Genomic DNA, 17,123 nt, shown 5'->3' on the forward strand with positions numbered 1-17,123 from the left:
CATATCCAGTCAACCATTCCTTGTTCCTCTTGCTCCAGCTATAAACCCCCCCCCCCCAAAAAAAACCCTCCTTTCCTGCTGGAGCCATGTTGGTAGAGATGTGTTGAGGGACAGATTAATTAATCCTTTCATTCTTAGAGGTGACATCCTTCAAATTGCTCTCTGTACAGTCATTTTGAAAAAGACTTCCAAGTCTGATAGTTACTGGGAAGCAAAGTATCCTTTCCCTTTTCTTCAACAGCTGTTCCCTGCATAGTAATTAGGCAATTGGTGCTAGTAAGAAGGCATTTTTTTTAAAAAATGTTGAGCTGCTCTGTAAGAGGAAGGGTGAGGGAAAACTCTGGAGTGTCAGTAGGGGAATTCTGAGATAGCATTCAGCCCGTTCCATGCCATTACTCTGCTGATAAACAGCTGGGGTAGCAGAAGCTTTTTAATTTGGAGCTTGGATATTGTCTTCATTTGTTTGTGAGGCTCTAGAAAGGACGGAACAGGTACATTGCCTTTTAATTTATAGGTTTTTAACTGCTGGGTCATGACATGCCCCATTTATTGTTTTTCCAGATATTTTTGGATGAGCTTCATGAACATGGACAGCTGCATTCAATGTCATCGTGGATGGAATTATATCCAACTATAAGTTCTGATATTAGATTTACTAACATGCTTGGTCAGCCTGGTAAGTATATTTTTCATTTTTTGTAGATAATATGAGGCAAAAGTGCTTATACTGTCGATAAATCATAAGAAGGTTGTTCCTCTTTGATTAGAGGGCATCCTTGACCATTATAGTTTCTTTCCTTAGGCTCAACAGCACTTGACCTTTTTAAGTTTTACGTTGAAGATCTAAAAGCACGCTACCATGATGAAAAAAAGATAATCAAAGACATTTTAAAGGTGAGGTAAAATATGTTAAGCCATATGTGGGTTTTCACATTTTAGAGATTCAAGATATTTCTGGTGTTGTAGGATTCAATTGCTTTCTGGTGTTATAATATTTGCTCTTTTACAGGATAAAGGATTTATAGTTGAAGTGAATACTACTTTTGAAGACTTTGTTACAGTCATCAGTTCTACTAAAAGAGCTACTACATTAGATGCTGGAAATATCAAATTGGCTTTCAATAGTGTAAGTAATACACATTGGGGGTCAGTGGAAAAAGTGAGCTCACCAGAGCTGTTTAAAGATAATACAAAATTGAGGTTTTATATTAAAAGGCTTGTATGCTTCCTCATGCTTAGCATGGAGTAATTAATAACTTTTGAACCTGATTCATTGTCACATAAACCATTGTCTGTTTTGCTTATCTGTTCCTGCACACCAGAGGATTCAAGGCCCTCTTTTGTAATGTCAAAACATGGTCTAGACATTTCTCAGAACAACTTTAGAATGATAAACGATGTATTAAATAATTTCTTTACACTTTGCTTTGGCAACCCTGAAAAGTGATTAGCAAATACTTTTAATAAATAGTTAAAACAAATATAAATAAATGATATGAAATGTTGCCTTCAAAATGGGTTTGCAGTATTTTTCTCTTTTGCATTGCACCCTTTATCCATTGATTTTTTTCGGTTGCTTTTTGTAGCTGCTGGAAAAGGCAGAAGCTCGTGAACGTGAGAGAGAAAAGGAAGAAGCTCGCAAAATGAAACGGAAGGAGTCTGCTTTTAAGAGCATGTTAAAACAAGCAACACCTCCAATTGAATTAGATGTTGTTTGGGAAGATGTGAGTATACAGTATTTCATAGCATTTTAGAGGAAGCTTGGTTCCCCCCCCCCCCCCCCCCCAACCTAGGAAAAGTTGTTTTCACCCCTTAGGTCAGTTAACTGCTAATTTTATAATACTTAACTGATCAAAACATTCTGAAAAGGTGTCTCCAAGATACATGAAGTATTGAAATCTACAAAAAAACAGAATTTCTCAGTCTGAAGAAAATGCATCTTTTAAAAAAAATCAGATAAACTAAAGCTGAACAGAAATTGAGTGACGTCAAACATTACTGGGCTACCATACACAACATTACTCACCATCAGTTATGTAGGCTAGAGCAACATTTTGAGGTGCTGTTAGGGAAAAATTAATTTAATTTAATGATTTCCCTTCAATCCTTGATAAATGTTGCAGAATTCTTTTCTACAAAGTACCAAGGAATAAGTGGTTAAATAGTTCAACTGACAAATCCACTCCTTTTTGACATGCAGATTTTAATAAATCTTCTCATGTTTAAAATTAGAGTATCAGATTATTTAATACATTGAACAGGTATCAGTGGATTCAAGTTAAGACTTCTTTGTCTTCAGAAATTTTCTTTAGAATTATCAGTCAGGCACTTTTGATGTTGGAATGAAGGCCTGAATCCATTTGCAAGTCCCAGCTAAAGATGATGTATTATTTGCTGAACAAGACACATAAATTCATTGGATGACTTGCTCTACAGATTAGATAACTGTCATATAATAAAGAAAAATCTGGTTTTTGTGGTGATGGTATTTCAAACTTTTGGGAGATGTAAAGCAGTAATTGTTTACTTTGTTCATTTGAGACATAATTTTTTTTCCTGAAATATAAAATTCATTTACTTTTAAATGAAATGTACATCATTCTTTTCTGCCCCAAGCTGATGTTGAACTTGAAGACTGACTAAATCCTATATGTAATGCTTTTATCATACATAGATTCGAGAGAGATTTGTGAAAGAACCAGCATTTGAAGACATCACTCTAGAATCAGAAAGAAAAAGAATATTTAAAGATTTCATTTATTTACTAGAGGTAACATCATTTGACATATGATTATACTGTGAAAAGACCAAGTTAGATTTATAATGGACCAGGTGCAAAAAAACCCCACCTTGCTGAACTGATTAATGAAAAACATACTTTAGTGAAGAGTATTATGCATTATGGCATATATCAATATTGTACTACCTATAGAGAAAGTGAGAAGTAAATGTGTAGATGTGCTAGGAAGCCAGAATATATTGTTTGCTCGTGGAAATCCCAAGTTATGCAAGGATTTTATGTGTAATTATTAAAAATAGATCCTGCCTTCTTTTCAGATGTAGGGGTATGCCAGAAGAAAATATGCAGGTACAAGTACACAGCAGGAGGTTGAGTGGCCTACTGTTGTTTTTTTTAGAGTGGGGACAAATGGAAAGTGAGAAATTCCCTTAGACCAGCGGTTCCCAACCTTTGTTGGGTCGTGACCCCCTTGGGGAGAAAAGTCCCGCCCATGGCCCCCCTGATAGGTTGGGAGGCCAGGAAGAGGCAGGATTTTTGGCTGCATACAAGCCCCAGCAGGCTTTGCGGCCAGAAGTCCCACCCCTTCCCAACCTCCCAACCAATTAGGGAGGCCACTAGGAGAGAAGGGGCGGGACTTCCAGCTGCAATGGCCGCTGGGGCTTGCAGTCCTGCCCCCTTCTCCCCGTTGTTGCCTGGCAGCCGCTGGAAAGAGAAGGAGGACCCCCCCTTTCCTTCCTCCCTGCAGCTGTCTGGCAGCCGCGGGAAGGGAGGGGAGGAGGAGGAGGACCTACCTTTCCTTCCTACCCGCAGGTGCATGCAGCAGCGGGAAGGAAGGGAAGGAGGAGGCAGCCCTGCCCCCATCCCCTTCTCCTTGCCAGTGCCTGTGCCAGGGCCAGCCCTTGCAGGGAGAAGGGAAAGAGGAGGGAGCCCCGCCCCCTCCCCTTTTCCATGCGCGGTGCCTGCGCTAGCGCCGGCATCCACGGAAAAAAGGGAAGGGGGAGGTGGGGGGATTCCCAACCTGGCGACCCCCAGGTTGGGAACCCCTGCTTTAGATGGACCTTTCAGGCCTATCTATACATAGCAATAGGAACCGCAGCCTGGAAAATTCTTCCTTGGCAGTCATACTTGGGGCCCTGCAGACACTTGGATCCATGTAAAATGAGATGAAATTGAATGTGTAGCAGTATTTTTCATTAAGGTCTGTCTTTAACAAATTCCGTAACTATTAAAAGTGTACAATTTCTCTTTAGGAAGGATGATGGGGGTTCATCAGCTTTCCCATATTGAAATTGCTCTTAAATGTAGTAAAAAACCATATATTTCAAACATCTCCCCTTGTGAGAAATGTTTACTGTTTGTCAGTTGCTGATGTGATTGGAGAGCCAATATGGGATATGAAATAGTTTTAAATACAAAAGTGTTAGAGATGTCCTTCACAAATAAACATACTGTATACAGTCAGACAGGGGGAGGAGAAATTGATTAGAAGTGTGCTATAAAAGTAAATATTTTTACTCTTGAAAATTTTATCAGTGATAGTTTACCATTTCAAAAGAGTAATTTTGCTTCTTTTAATGCTGCAGCATGAATGTCAACATCATCATTCAAAGAACAAGAAACATTCTAAAAAATCAAAAAAGCATCATAGAAAAAGGTCTCGTTCTCGTTCAGTAAGTCCTTCATTGCTGCATTTAATGCATCCTTTTCCTTAAACCATCTTTAAACAGTATTAAGCCCCAAATACTCATGTTTTTAAGGGTTCAGAGTCTGAGGAGGATGACAACCACACAAAGAAAAAGAGGCAGCGCTCAGACTCCCGATCAGTTTCTGAACGCTCTTCCAGTGCCGAATCTGGTAAGATGGTTTTATCTTGTCAAAAGAAATAAAGATGTAGTAATTATGAGTTTCAATATTCTTAATTTGTGTTTCATTCTGTAATACACTAATAGAGAGAAGCTACAAGAAGACAAAGAAACATAAAAAGAAGAGCAAAAAGAGAAGACACAAGTCTGTGAGTATCTCTTGGTTTTAGATTACATTCTGGCCATGTGTCTTCAATTTGTTCTTGCCTGTGAAGAGCAGGCTTGACTATATTGAAACATAAGACTTGAGGTATGAAGGAAAAAGGATACAAAATACAGTATACTGTAATTAACTTGATTTGAAAGAAACTAATTTGTTCTCCTTACAGTCACAGAGCTGTTGAATGCAGGACTGTTTCACACTACACTATAATGTTTCACAGCACTATAATTCCTCTGTAACTGCTATGGCGCCCTCCTGTGGAGTTCTGGGGTTTGTAGTTTAAGAAGCCCCAGTCAGAGGGCTTCTCTGGTGCCTCAGACCAAATGACAAACATTAGGGTTCCAGGTGCAAAATTGTGTAGTGTGAAGGAGCCCTTATAGTACAGTAGTAGAGTTTTTTGCTTTTTTATTTTTTAACATGTTTCAATATAAAAGGTTTGTTTGTCAATGAAAAATTGCATTCTGTGAAATGTTTATGCATCTGATAATCTCTTTCATTGTACAGTGCTCCCTCGGGTTACGAAATTAATTCGTTCCGCGGCCGCTTTCGTAACCCGAAAAGCCTTCATAAGCCGAATTGCCATAGGCGCTAATGGGGAAAAGCCGCGATTCCGTGTGAAATAGCGCCGAAAAGCACCAAAAAATTTTTCGTAACCCGAAAAAACATTCGTAACCCGGAACAATTATTTCCTATGGGATTTTTTCGTATCCTGGAAATTTCGTAACCTGGGTATTTCGTATCCCGAGGTACCACTGTATGTAGGTTAGATGTCACATTTCCCTGGTTTTATTTTGCTCTCTTGATATACAAGATGAAATTGTACTGTAGTTTTTGTACAATGTCTGACTTCAGTTTCCACAGTCAACCACTCTCTTCCATCCACCCCTTAGATTTTTTAAAAAGCCTAAAATCCCAGGCAGTGTGTCAACATATATTTAATCTGTAACACCTTGGGTCCCATCCCAGGAAAAAGGCAGGGCACACATCCAGTAAAAGAAAGAAAGAGAAGGAAAGAAAGCCTCTTAAATTTGAAGACATAATTTCCATAAAACTTCTGAAGAAAGCTTTAAGCGACCAGAATACATGCTTTCTAGCAAGTTAACTTTCAGGTTCAATGTCTGGCATCTCATTAAAAGAATCTCAAGGCTGAGAGAGTCCCTTGAGAGTTGCTGCAAGTCCATTGTAATTACCTAGATGGACTAGGTCCAAAGTGTGTATGCTCTCTTGTAAGCTCTCAAGTGTGATCTCTACCTTTAGAGCAGGGGTAGGCAACCTTTTTGAGCCAGGGGCTGGGTTGCTGTCCCTCAGACAACTGGGGGGCCGAAGCCCAAAAACAAATAAATAATTTTTTAAATAAATAAATAAACTGGGACAAATGTAGGACAAAAATTTCAAATGGAGGATACTTTTTTTTAAAAAAATGGAGTACACTCCAAAAAATTTGCTGATTTTAAAAAAAATGTTAATATAAATGCATGTTTCGGAGGCTTCTATAGACAATTGCCCGCCGCTTGCCCCCCCTTGCCTGCCTCCTGATAGGCCAAAGGCCCCACACCCTCACGTGAGAGGCCAAAGGCTCCGGTGGCAATCGGCAGCAAGACCGGGCTGGGGCCGGTCCCAAGGCCTTGCCGGGCCGCGGGCCGCAGGTTGCCTACCCCTGTCCTAAGAACTCACTGGGCTTTAGGCCAGTGGCTGTTCAGAAACATCAGTCTACCTCTGGGCACCTTTGGTTATACTGTTTACTTTACCTGGCACAGGATTCCCCAGAATCAGATGTGGATCGTGAAAGAGAGAAAAAAGAAAGAGAGAATGAAAAAGAAAGAAGTAGACAAAGATCTGAGTCTAAGCATAAATCGCCTCCTAAAAAGCGACCTGGCAAAGATTCTGTGAGTCAGCTTGCTTTTTATTGTGCTTATTATCTTAGTTTGGGATAGCTTGGCTGATTCATGATTTGTACAGGGAAAATCTTTTCAGGCTAATGTATCTTTTTTTGGTCTCTGGCTACTTTTGCATGTTTTACCCACATATGGGCAACCCATAGGTTGCATGCACCCCACTCCTTTTGCTTGGGAGGTGGCATAAGGAAACTTCTTGTCTGCTGGACTCCTCTTGCAAGTTACTAGAGGGTTGGGAATGCAGTTATGGTCAGAATAGAATGTGGGAAAGAGTTGTTCCTGTTTACCCACCTACAAAAAAAGTGTTCCCTCCAAAAAGGGACCTAGGTAGTGAGTGACTTCAGTGAATAGGGCAAGGCATGGGCTAGCCTGAAGGAAGAGAGCCCTCCCTCCATAATAACTGTCATCCTTTGGTCTGGGAGGGAGTGAACAGGCAGGCCCAGCTCCACCAGGGCTAGCCTGAAAAAGAAGAGCCCTCCCTCCAGTCCATCTGCCTTGGTCCAGGCCTCAGAGGGAGAGAATAACCACTGGACCTCATCCCCTTTCCCACCACCATTCCCCTCTCCTTTTGTGTCGTGTCTTTTAGATTGTAAGCCTGAGGGCAGGGAACCATCTACTTAAAAATAATAATTCTAAGCCGCTCTAATAGCCTTTAGGGCTGAAGGCGGGGTATAATAAATACCATTAAAAAATAAGACAAAAAATAAACATAAATAAATGGGGAGACTCATTCCCAAGTACCTCCTCCCCAGCACAGTAGCTGCAGGAAGTTTTGAAAGTGAAGTAGATTGGGACAAATTCTCTGTGAAATGTCTTGACTTAGGAAATCAATATATATTTCTTAGTGTGGCCAAATAACAGTTCCTAATGCATGTGGAATAAATAAACTGAATTGCCGATTTCATGAAAGGTTGTACAAGTTAATTTTCATTATACTTTTGCAGGCTAATTGGGATACATCTGGTAGTGAATTAAGCGAAGGTGAACTAGAAAAACAAAGGAGGACCCTCTTGGAGCAACTGGATGAAGATCAATAAGAAATATTTATACCAAATATGTTTACAATGTGATCTAATAAAAATATAAATGACTAATTTCAGGAAATGGATTCCCAGTGTTCTGAGTTCCATTGGTAGAGCAATGGCTTTTCAGTTTTACTGTGTAACTAAATATCTCAAAATATCATTGTGTGCCTGGCAGCAAAACGAGAAAGATAGTGAACATTCAGAATTCTTCTTGAACTTCTGTTATGATAAGCTAGGCAGCCTGTATATACCCCATGCACCTTGACATCAGAGAGCACATTTGGATGAGCAGAATTTTTATTTTTGAGCCCTTTCAATAATGGCTTGGGAAAGTACTTGATCCTTTCAAGCTTCTGTCTGTATAAAAACAGCTTTGCTAGAAAGGCTTACATTTGGTTTCCTTGTCAGATAAGGTCTAAAGGGCAGTGGGAAGATGCCCCAAGGGTGTTGTTCCCTTTGGAAAGATGCTCTATAGTTTGCTTGCAGCTCAACTTCTGTTGGTTATTTTAGTACTTTTTTTCTTGCAAATAGAGGAACAAGAAGAGGAGAGGGGGTAGTGTTTTTCTTCATCTATGGTAGTCCAAAAACCAATGTTGGGTTTTTATGCATTACCTTACTGGCCAAACTGATGTCATTGGTGATTTCTATTGAATTTTGACTTTAGGTTGAAATGTATACTTTCACCCTGAAGTGAATTTTTAGTGTCAAGTTTTAAAACTGTGAAAAATAGATGGTTGGTGGAGATCCTGATAGGCCCTTAATTTTAAAGGCACTATGAAGTGCTGACATAACATAGTCAACATTTTTATTAGACAGAAAAATCTGGTATATGTAAAACAGGTAAACAGAAAAAACAAAGCAAAATTTGCAGTGGGCATTATTTTAGCATTAATCCAGTGTTATTGAAAATTGCAAAATCAGACTGTAAATCAATTGCAATATGTTGCCTTAAGGACTTTCCGAAGAATGTACCACCAAATTCTGAAAAGCAGTTGCAATACTTTGTTTAGAAAATCAGTGTAGATGTAATATTTTTTTCTTTTGAGACATTTTGACCTACTGTTAGAAACCTGGTCTCCTTTTATTCTGTTTTTCTTTTCCTTTGTACTAAATAGCTTCTGCCAGCTTTGATTTGATGAGTACTATCTGCCCTATACATTCAGGAGTATTGACTACTGTGGTACAGACTCTAAAATCTTTCTGATTTGAATATTTTTGTACATTTTTATCACTTATTAAACCTTGTCTTCTAGCGTGTACTAGTATTTTTTCTGTTTTTGAAAATGCTCTGTACAGGTAACACATGATTCTCATGTACTTTCTACATGTTAATTGAAGAGTACACACAGAAGCTCAGTTCTCTATTCTCATGTTTCCCTCATTCACATTAAAGCAACAGGAGACTACATTCAAGGTCAGCCACAGCACTGATGTGGAATACCTTCTTCCTACATTGGTTGTGATAATTTGAAATTGACCTCTTAAATGTAGTAATGATGGGTTCACTATGCAAATTAAGAAATCCAGACAATACTACAGCACTTAGTATTTAACACTGGAACTTCTGTATGGATCAGTTTGTGCTAATTCCAAGTAAAGGACATTTTGCTGACTATTCGTGCAGACTTCCCATGAGTGGAACCGAAGTACAGTACTGGAATGCTCATGATGGAGAAGTGAGGTGCAGTTCAAGTTTTTTCAGGCCACTGTCTTCACTGCAGCCCCCTCCAAAAAAAATGTGAGGGTGGAGGTGGAAATTGTTTTCACTCCTTCCAGCAAGTGTCTCTACTATAGTATATTGCTGTTCCTTCATCAAGAGGGTATGCACAGTATAAGGGTAAAAGAATAAATTAGCTCTCCGATCACTGAACTTTATCCAGATATAGCTGCAAGTAAAAGCACCATAAAATCTCTGGAAGTGTCCAAGTGTTAGAAAGTTAAGACTATGCCAGAATTTTGTGGCAACAGTTCCAAAGTTTGGAAAGTTGCAGCCCAATGATGTCACACCATTTCTAGAATCTGAGTGTAGAACAAAAGTAAGAAGCTCTTTACTCTTGTGTTTGGCTTCTTGTTTTGAAATACTGTTAAGTAATGTTAGCTAGTCATATTACATACATAGCCAAATCTAATTACAGTACATATGCATCATGGTTATATGTTGATATAGCACTGGATAAATATCACAATGCCAAGACAGCTAGGATTTTTAACATTACAGTCCCTGATCCCTTCTCCCATGTAGGAATATTTATGTAAAATATTTTCTTATTGCCTTGCATAATTTACATGAAGAAACATGTTTCTAAGTAAATATTACTTTTTAAAGCATTGTCTTTATTTTTCCATTAAAAATAAAATGCTATAAATATAAAATTAAATGATTCTTTATATTTCTCCTGACTCACATCTACAGGTTACTTTGTTTAATTTGAGGAACAGCTGAAGTTTTAGCTTAACTCGCAAAGTCTTTCCCACATATGCAGACAGCCACAATCATGAATTGAGTTCTCTCTTGTATTCAAGCATTCACAGATTGGTTGTAAACCTTTCCAGGTATCTTATCCAAATATAAACTAAGCTTTGGGTGTTGAAATAGCTTTAAGAGAAAGAAGTACAATTTTAAGCCCAGGAGAGACCATTGTGAATGGGAGGTTGAAGGATTTTTTTGGTTATTTAATGGCTTCTGGCACAATTCTCTGAGCTGTACCCTGGTTAGCCTATCACCAACCCAGAGAATGGAGAGGACCTACATGTGGGCCAAGAGGGGAAATTAAGACAAAAGTTGGAATCCTGTCAGTGACACATAAGGGCATAAAGTCCCATGCAAGAGAAAGGTGGGATTAAAAATAGGGGTAAATTACACCTCCGTATGCTCAACAGTGGTCATTGTGGAAGGAGGTATCCACTACCTCTGTGAAGCAAACATATTTTTAGAACCCACATCACTGCTACTGACTCCCTTTAGTCCAGTAATGGTGAACCTTTTATAGACCAAGTGCCCAAACTCAATGGTGTTGCCATACCAGGTGTCACCCAGTACCAGAGGATGAGGGACCTCTGGGGAGTGGGACGTCCACCTTCTGGGGGGGGGTGAGATTTCAGAGGGTAGGACTTTCAGAGGGGAAACCCAATGTACACTCTCAGCCTCAGGCTAGCAATAGCAAACCCCTCTGATGAAACTTGCCAAGAAAACACCATGTTAGTTTCATCATAGAATCACCATAAATCAGAAATGATGTGAAGGCAGCACACACATGTCACACGCTCTCAGTTTCAGAGCATGGCAATGAAAATCTCCCTCTGAGAAAAGCTTGCCCCATGATAGTTTCACCTTAAGTTCGCCAGGAACCAATGCTCGGAAGGGAGGGAGAGTGCTCTGGTACCATAACTTGGAAACGACTTGGAGGCACACAGCAGCAACAACAAACATAAGAAAACACAGAAGACACAGCACAAGAACGAAGAGAGCCAGAGGTTTGAGTGCAACTCTGGAGACCAGGGCTTAAACCCCATCTCAGCTATGAAACCCATAGGAAGACCTTGGGCAAGTCACACTCAGCATCAGAGGAAGGCAATAGCAAACCTCTCCTGAAAACATCTTGACAATAAAAACCCATGGCCCCATTACACCTCACAAAACTACAATTTCCAGAATCCCATAGCATGCAAGGTGCTAGTCTTCTGGCTAGAAGGGATGGAGCTTCCGGCCAGAAGGGCCACATGCCACCCCTACTTGTCGCAGCTCAAGATTTCCGCAGGAGAACCAGACTGAGGCAAGGAGCTGGGCCAGACATGTGTGCACCTCTGTCTCCTTGCCATGGTCTGGTTTGCCCGAGGCACATCGAGCCACCACATGGAGCTGGGCCAAACGTGTGCTCCTTGCCCCCCACCTTTACTTGCTGTGGTCACCGCATGCCCTCGGAGATGGCAGAAAGGACACGCAGGCCACAGGTTTATCACCATGGCTCTATTCAGTCTGGAGGCGAGGGTCAAGAAGTATTGACTGCATTCATCTTCCAGGACCTCTCATAGGTCCTCTGGAGGTCTGGTAGTTGATAGCATCTTCAGGTCTGGCTATAGCAATGCTTCACTGTGTGTGTGTGTGTAAGAGTTGCTCAAAGGGGGTGGGTGAGACTTTGAGGCAATGTGAAATTACACAAGCATTGAGTATACTTAAATAAAACTTCTCATTTCAGCAATGTTATTTCACTATAAAATGTTAAAATAGGAACCTGCATGAATATGCAAATGAAAATACACATACTAAACAAAATACTTTTATTCATGCACTACATCGAGGGGTGCGTCACGCCTGCATACAGATGTAAAGGAGGTGTGGTCCTAAGGGTACGTGATTTGAATACCACTGACTATAGGAAAAAAGCTTGATGCCACGTGCCTTCTGTCTACCTTTCCTCAATGAATGGTCAGGGCAGCAGAGAGATGGGTTCTGCACATAAGAAAAGGGAGTGGTGTTTAGGTAAGCAGAGTTTTATACACTGCCAGATCCATGTAAGAGTTCAGTCAGTAGCCTTTTAATAGGATGGAACTGGAGGGAGAAACATTCATCTTTAATGTCTTTTAATGATGAACACAGGCCTTCTTCTCTGCCTGGACATAGCCAAGTTAATCACTTTTAGTCAGGTTGCTGGAATAAAATCAACACCCAGAAAAGAACTGTGAATCCTTTGTAGTAGTGTAAATAGTTTATTCAATCATATGCCATGAACAGATCAGAAAAGTAACATGAACTGCTTAAAAAAACATCTATGATATTGCTAAAAAGCAGATCTATTACTAGATAAAATATCAAAGAGAACATGCCAATATTACAGCCTACTTGCTCACTTGTAACCATTTTGATATGTTTTGAGTTCTGGCAGCAGTTTCACTGCTGTTACCAAATTAAGGGTGCTTAAATAGGGATATCCAAGTCAAACTACTCATCTGGCAGTGAAGAAAAAAAGTGTAATGGTGGCATGTTCTCCTTAGCAAGTCAAGCGCACTGCTGTAAATTGAGAATGCTATTGTCCGTTGTTTAAAATAAACTTTCTGTAAATAGGTAAGCAGATATCAGTGTAATAACCTCTGAGCCCCAAACTGTCCATTTAGTTAAATATAAAAACAAAACTATAAGTTAAAATAACATTCAGATTGTATAGCACAGGCCGATGCATTTTAGACAATATTTACAATATTACCCCGAGGCTAGAGTGGGAATTAAAGAGAAGTGTAAAAACCATAAAAAAGCACCAATTTTGTAGCAAAATATCTGTACATTTAAAAACATTATCATATAGCTACACATTATCAAAGGAATATGGGACTTTTACCAGTGGTTCACATAAGCACAACATAAAATAGAAAAGAATTAAGTGGTTAAATACTATACATTAAATTTTACAATTAACATAGTGTTGCAGTGCTATTAGCAAAGGTAAGCAGTAAGCAAGGTATCCCCTTAACTTCCAGTTTCTGACTTCTGAACTAATCAGGTGCCCTGCCTTGTTGAAATATATGAATGTATAGGAGATTAAAACCTGAATTTGAGATGTCTGAATTGGCTCTAGGCTGAAAATATAAGCACTTGGAGAAGGATTTCAACCAGCATAAATCATTTTTTCAAAGGAATATGTCCTTTTGCACTGCATTATTTACAATGGCTTGTGCATCCCCTTTGACATCCAAATGTTGATTGAAAGAAACACAGTGCAGATATATTTAAAAGTCTGTACATCTTACTTAGTCTTGGTTCACACTTTTGAGTGGACTGGAATAAAGAAGTTCCATTTTAGGCTTGGAAATATATGCCGTGACTCAATTGAGATAGCTCCTTATATCCTGATCCAACCTGGATTATTGTGAGGCACAAACAGCTGGCTCCTGAATCTCTATTCTGTGCAGAATGAAGACAGAAAGTTGTGCATGGAAGGCATCCTGATTTTTTAAAGTAGGGCACCAGGTTTTCACTGTTCTGACAACTGAACAGTTTACAGTCCTCAGGAATTCTAATACTGATTACTGAGAAGTTAATATCTTAGTGCTAATTAATAAATAATAAAAGTTACCCAAAAGCTGCTCTACCTGAAGAACACAATAGCCGGAGTTTCATACATCATTCTGTGTTCACAATGTGTTCAAACTTCTCAGCAATACCTGTGCTGCCCACTGGTATATACTGGGTAGAATCTGGAACTGAAAGTAGTTAAGTACGTATGTCATATGAGCCTTGCATTACCCACATCCTATTTACAGTAGAAGTCCCACTATGCAATCCTTTCTTATCCCAATGAACATTTAACTTTTGTAAACTGTACTCAAATCTACTTCATCCTTTTTGTGAGTGTGGATGTTTTCCCTCAGCTTACAACTACAAAATTTTCTTACAGGTGCAGTTTATTTTAACAGGGTTCTTCCCTCCCTGTAACTTTGTATTTTCTGTTCTTATGTATACATATACATACATATGCATATGCCTATAGAACACTAATAAGTGCAGCTGAAGTTCAGAGTTAATTTCTCAAACCGTCCAGGAATGTACTGAAATAATAATAATAATAACAATAACAATAATAATAATAATGAAAAATCCACAGCATCTCACATCAAAGTATTGCCTATTTACAACTGGTCATGGTATCAAGAAAGCCTACTGAAGGCTACTTACTAAATTGTATGTAACAACAAAAAATACAATATGTATTTTACATTTTGGTTAAAAACACAGAACAAATTTACTTGCGTAAAAAGATACCCAATCAAATAAAGTCCTATTGCTTTGATTAATTTGAGCAGGTACTTGAAATTTAGGCACTTGGTAGCTACAGTTATGTGGAGAGCCCATATTTTCCCCCTTGTTCCTATGCGTTTTCTGTCATTACAGAGCCCTTCAGAAGATAAGTTAATGTACTGTGATCAAGGCCATAATTAAAATGGTAGCGCAAAGAGAGTTCACATGGGAAGGAAGCGATCAAGTACACTTTCTACTTTACACATGCAGGTTTCCTCAGTCCAGCTCACATGGTTATTTCAGCACCATTAAGAGCACGCAAAGTCTGGTCGTCAAAACGCCGCCTGACGCTTCTCCTCACCGCATCGGCTCGTCTGTAGGGCTGGTTTCTAAGATCTGCATAGAGGAAACAGTAAAGTGTCAGAAACAGGCTAGCCTGTGCCTTTGGATCTAGACAAGGAAAGAGTCCTGCTGGTAGCCAATCAAAGCAGCTTGAAGCAAAAGAGAAAAAGGGACTGTTTAAACATTCAGAGAGCTGACCACACAGCACAGATTGGTCTGCCTGCACTAACTACTTGTTAAAAAGGCAACGTGGACTTTCTATTTCAGCAGTATTTTAATCTGGGTGGGTGAGAAGACAACTGCATTATCTCTTAGCAGCAGATTTAGGAATATATCAGTGTTTGAAATGTCATCAGATTTGGGAGTGGTTGTTTATTTGAAGGTCTCCCTCATTAAAACTCTTGAAACTCTCAAGCCAGCACAGCTATGCTGGCTTCTTGGAGTTTTTTGTTTCCTCACTGCTATCACCACCACCACCAAAAATAAAAACAAAATTCCAAGCCCTAATTCTGTTCCTGGAAGACTAAGGCGTATGATCCCATGAATCTTTGGCTCAGGTTCTGCTGCTTGTTTCTTGTGAGGATGAAACGGAGGGGATGGCAACAGGGTTAGATGCAAGTGCTGTTGGCTGTGCTGTTGAAAGTTAATCATTTCCTCAAGCTCCCCAAACAGCAAAGGTGGCTCCACTGTAAAGATTACGATTCTTTGGGCTGGTGAGAAAAGAATCCATATAGCCTGGGTTTATTCCCATCACCACCACCCACAGGAAGAAAAAGAAAAACAGCATATGACTGAAATTCAAAAATAGATTGGCTGCCTCTCACATAGCCATCTTCTCTGAAGCAATGCCTTTCTTGCCTATGCCCACAGCAAAGCCCTTTGTCCTCCTTTCCTTATTCTTAGATCCTTTACTTGTTTTGATATCCATGCTTTATCTTCCTGATCTTTGTCTCCATTGTTTAATGCTTCCTTTAAAAAAATATTTTAAAAACCCTTTTATCCTTTCTCATCTCCCCCATCTCTTTGCCCCATCCTCCCATTATGGCTTCACTTAAGAGGTTCTGACAAAGAAAATGGAAAGTCTTCAGATTATTGACTAATGAGTAAATCATAAACGATCAAAAGGAAGCCATACTGGAAGCAATGTTGTTTCAAAATGTGCAGAGTGAGCTAGGAACACAAACTGACCAGTTTCCCACATCACTGACGCAACTTCTGCAGGCATAGAGATGTCACTGCCTAAGAGCTGCCTCCATCAATTAACAGTGGCCATGATGGGGATGCCCAGATAAAGTTCAGTGGAAGTAGCTGGGTTGCAGAAGAGAGGGCCAAGTAGTGGACAGCTATTCCTAGAACCCAAATGAGTTATCCTAACAGGACTTATTGAGGCCACTGTCTCTTAGCTCTCCAAGAACTTTCAGGGGATGGTGGGGGACCTGCTCCATTTTTTCATGGTAGATCTCCCACATTAGAGCTTCTCAGCATACCACCCCTGATCCGCCTGCCATTTTTCAATCTGAATCTTCTCACTTTTTGCTGCCATATTCTCACAGAATCAAAAAAAGGCCACTTCAAACATCTGAGCTGCGCATCCATTTTGAGCTTGCCACTGACTTGCCCAAATTGGTCATGGCAAAGCAGTCCCAAACTGATCAACTTTCTAGCAACTATGGATTTTTGTATCACCTATTGGTGTCTTGACGTGCCAAATCAGGAATGCTCACGCCAGTTTGTACTCTCCCCTTACCCAATGTAAAACACTCCTCCAGATGTTTCAGTCACTGTTGTCTCAAGCACTTCCCTCTCCTGCCACCCATTCCTGAACCACCACGCCCACCCCCACCCCACCATATACTCATTTCACATGCAGATGCCCTCCTCTGAAGCCAATATGAATATATTTTTGGAGCAATTGAAAGGTTGCTCCAAAGGAGGGTGACTAAAATGGTGAAGGGTCTGGAAACCATGTCCGATGAGGAACAACTTAGGGAGCTGGGGATGTTTAGCCTGGAGAAAAAAAGGTTAAGAGGTGATATGATAGCCCTGTTTAAATATTTAAAGGGATGTCATATTGAGGAGGGAGCAAGCTAGTTTTCTGAAGCTCCAGAGAACAGGACCTGGAGCAATGGATGCAAGCTGCAGGAAAAGAGATTCCACCTCAACATTAGGAGGAACTTCCTGATAGTGGAACACACTCCCTCGGATTGTAGTGGAGTCTCCTTCCTTAGAGGTCTTTAAGCAGAGGCTTGATGGCCATCTGTAGGGGATGCTTTGATTGGGATTTCCTGCATGGCAGGGGGTTGGACTGGATGACCCTTGTGGTCTCTTCCAACTCTACGATTCTATGATTCTATATAATGGCCACT

General features: G+C 40.0%; 2 protein-coding genes across 8 annotated transcripts in view; one reads left to right on the forward strand and one right to left on the reverse strand.

Annotated features, from left to right (window-relative positions):
• The window catches only part of PRPF40A (pre-mRNA processing factor 40 homolog A), a 36,896-nt gene extending 27,954 nt beyond the window's left edge, over window positions 1-8,942 (forward strand). Inside the window, exons 17-26 of the mRNA XM_042447053.1 lie at window positions 562-676; window positions 803-894; window positions 1,010-1,126; window positions 1,587-1,724; window positions 2,675-2,770; window positions 4,324-4,410; window positions 4,498-4,594; window positions 4,690-4,751; window positions 6,523-6,651; window positions 7,605-8,942. Of these exons, the coding sequence (XP_042302987.1) occupies window positions 562-676; window positions 803-894; window positions 1,010-1,126; window positions 1,587-1,724; window positions 2,675-2,770; window positions 4,324-4,410; window positions 4,498-4,594; window positions 4,690-4,751; window positions 6,523-6,651; window positions 7,605-7,697 (1,026 nt within the window). The 3' untranslated portion in view covers window positions 7,698-8,942. The remainder of the gene's footprint in view (window positions 1-561; window positions 677-802; window positions 895-1,009; window positions 1,127-1,586; window positions 1,725-2,674; window positions 2,771-4,323; window positions 4,411-4,497; window positions 4,595-4,689; window positions 4,752-6,522; window positions 6,652-7,604) is intronic.
• Window positions 8,943-12,379: 3,437 nt separating this feature from the next.
• The window catches only part of FMNL2 (formin like 2), a 271,926-nt gene continuing 267,182 nt past the window's right edge, over window positions 12,380-17,123 (reverse strand). For 4 of the 7 annotated variants that reach the window (XM_042473892.1, XM_042473866.1, XM_042473898.1 and 1 more), the window contains one exon: window positions 12,380-14,811. In XM_042473892.1, coding sequence (XP_042329826.1) covers window positions 14,702-14,811 — 110 coding nt within the window. In that variant the 3' untranslated portion in view covers window positions 12,380-14,701. The remainder of the gene's footprint in view (window positions 14,812-17,123) is intronic. The other 3 variants (XM_042473905.1, XM_042473881.1, XM_042473886.1) reach the window with 2 other exon arrangements.

Source organism: Sceloporus undulatus, chromosome 1, assembly GCF_019175285.1.
Source record: "Sceloporus undulatus isolate JIND9_A2432 ecotype Alabama chromosome 1, SceUnd_v1.1, whole genome shotgun sequence".
Taxonomy (NCBI): Eukaryota; Metazoa; Chordata; class Lepidosauria; order Squamata; family Phrynosomatidae; genus Sceloporus; species Sceloporus undulatus.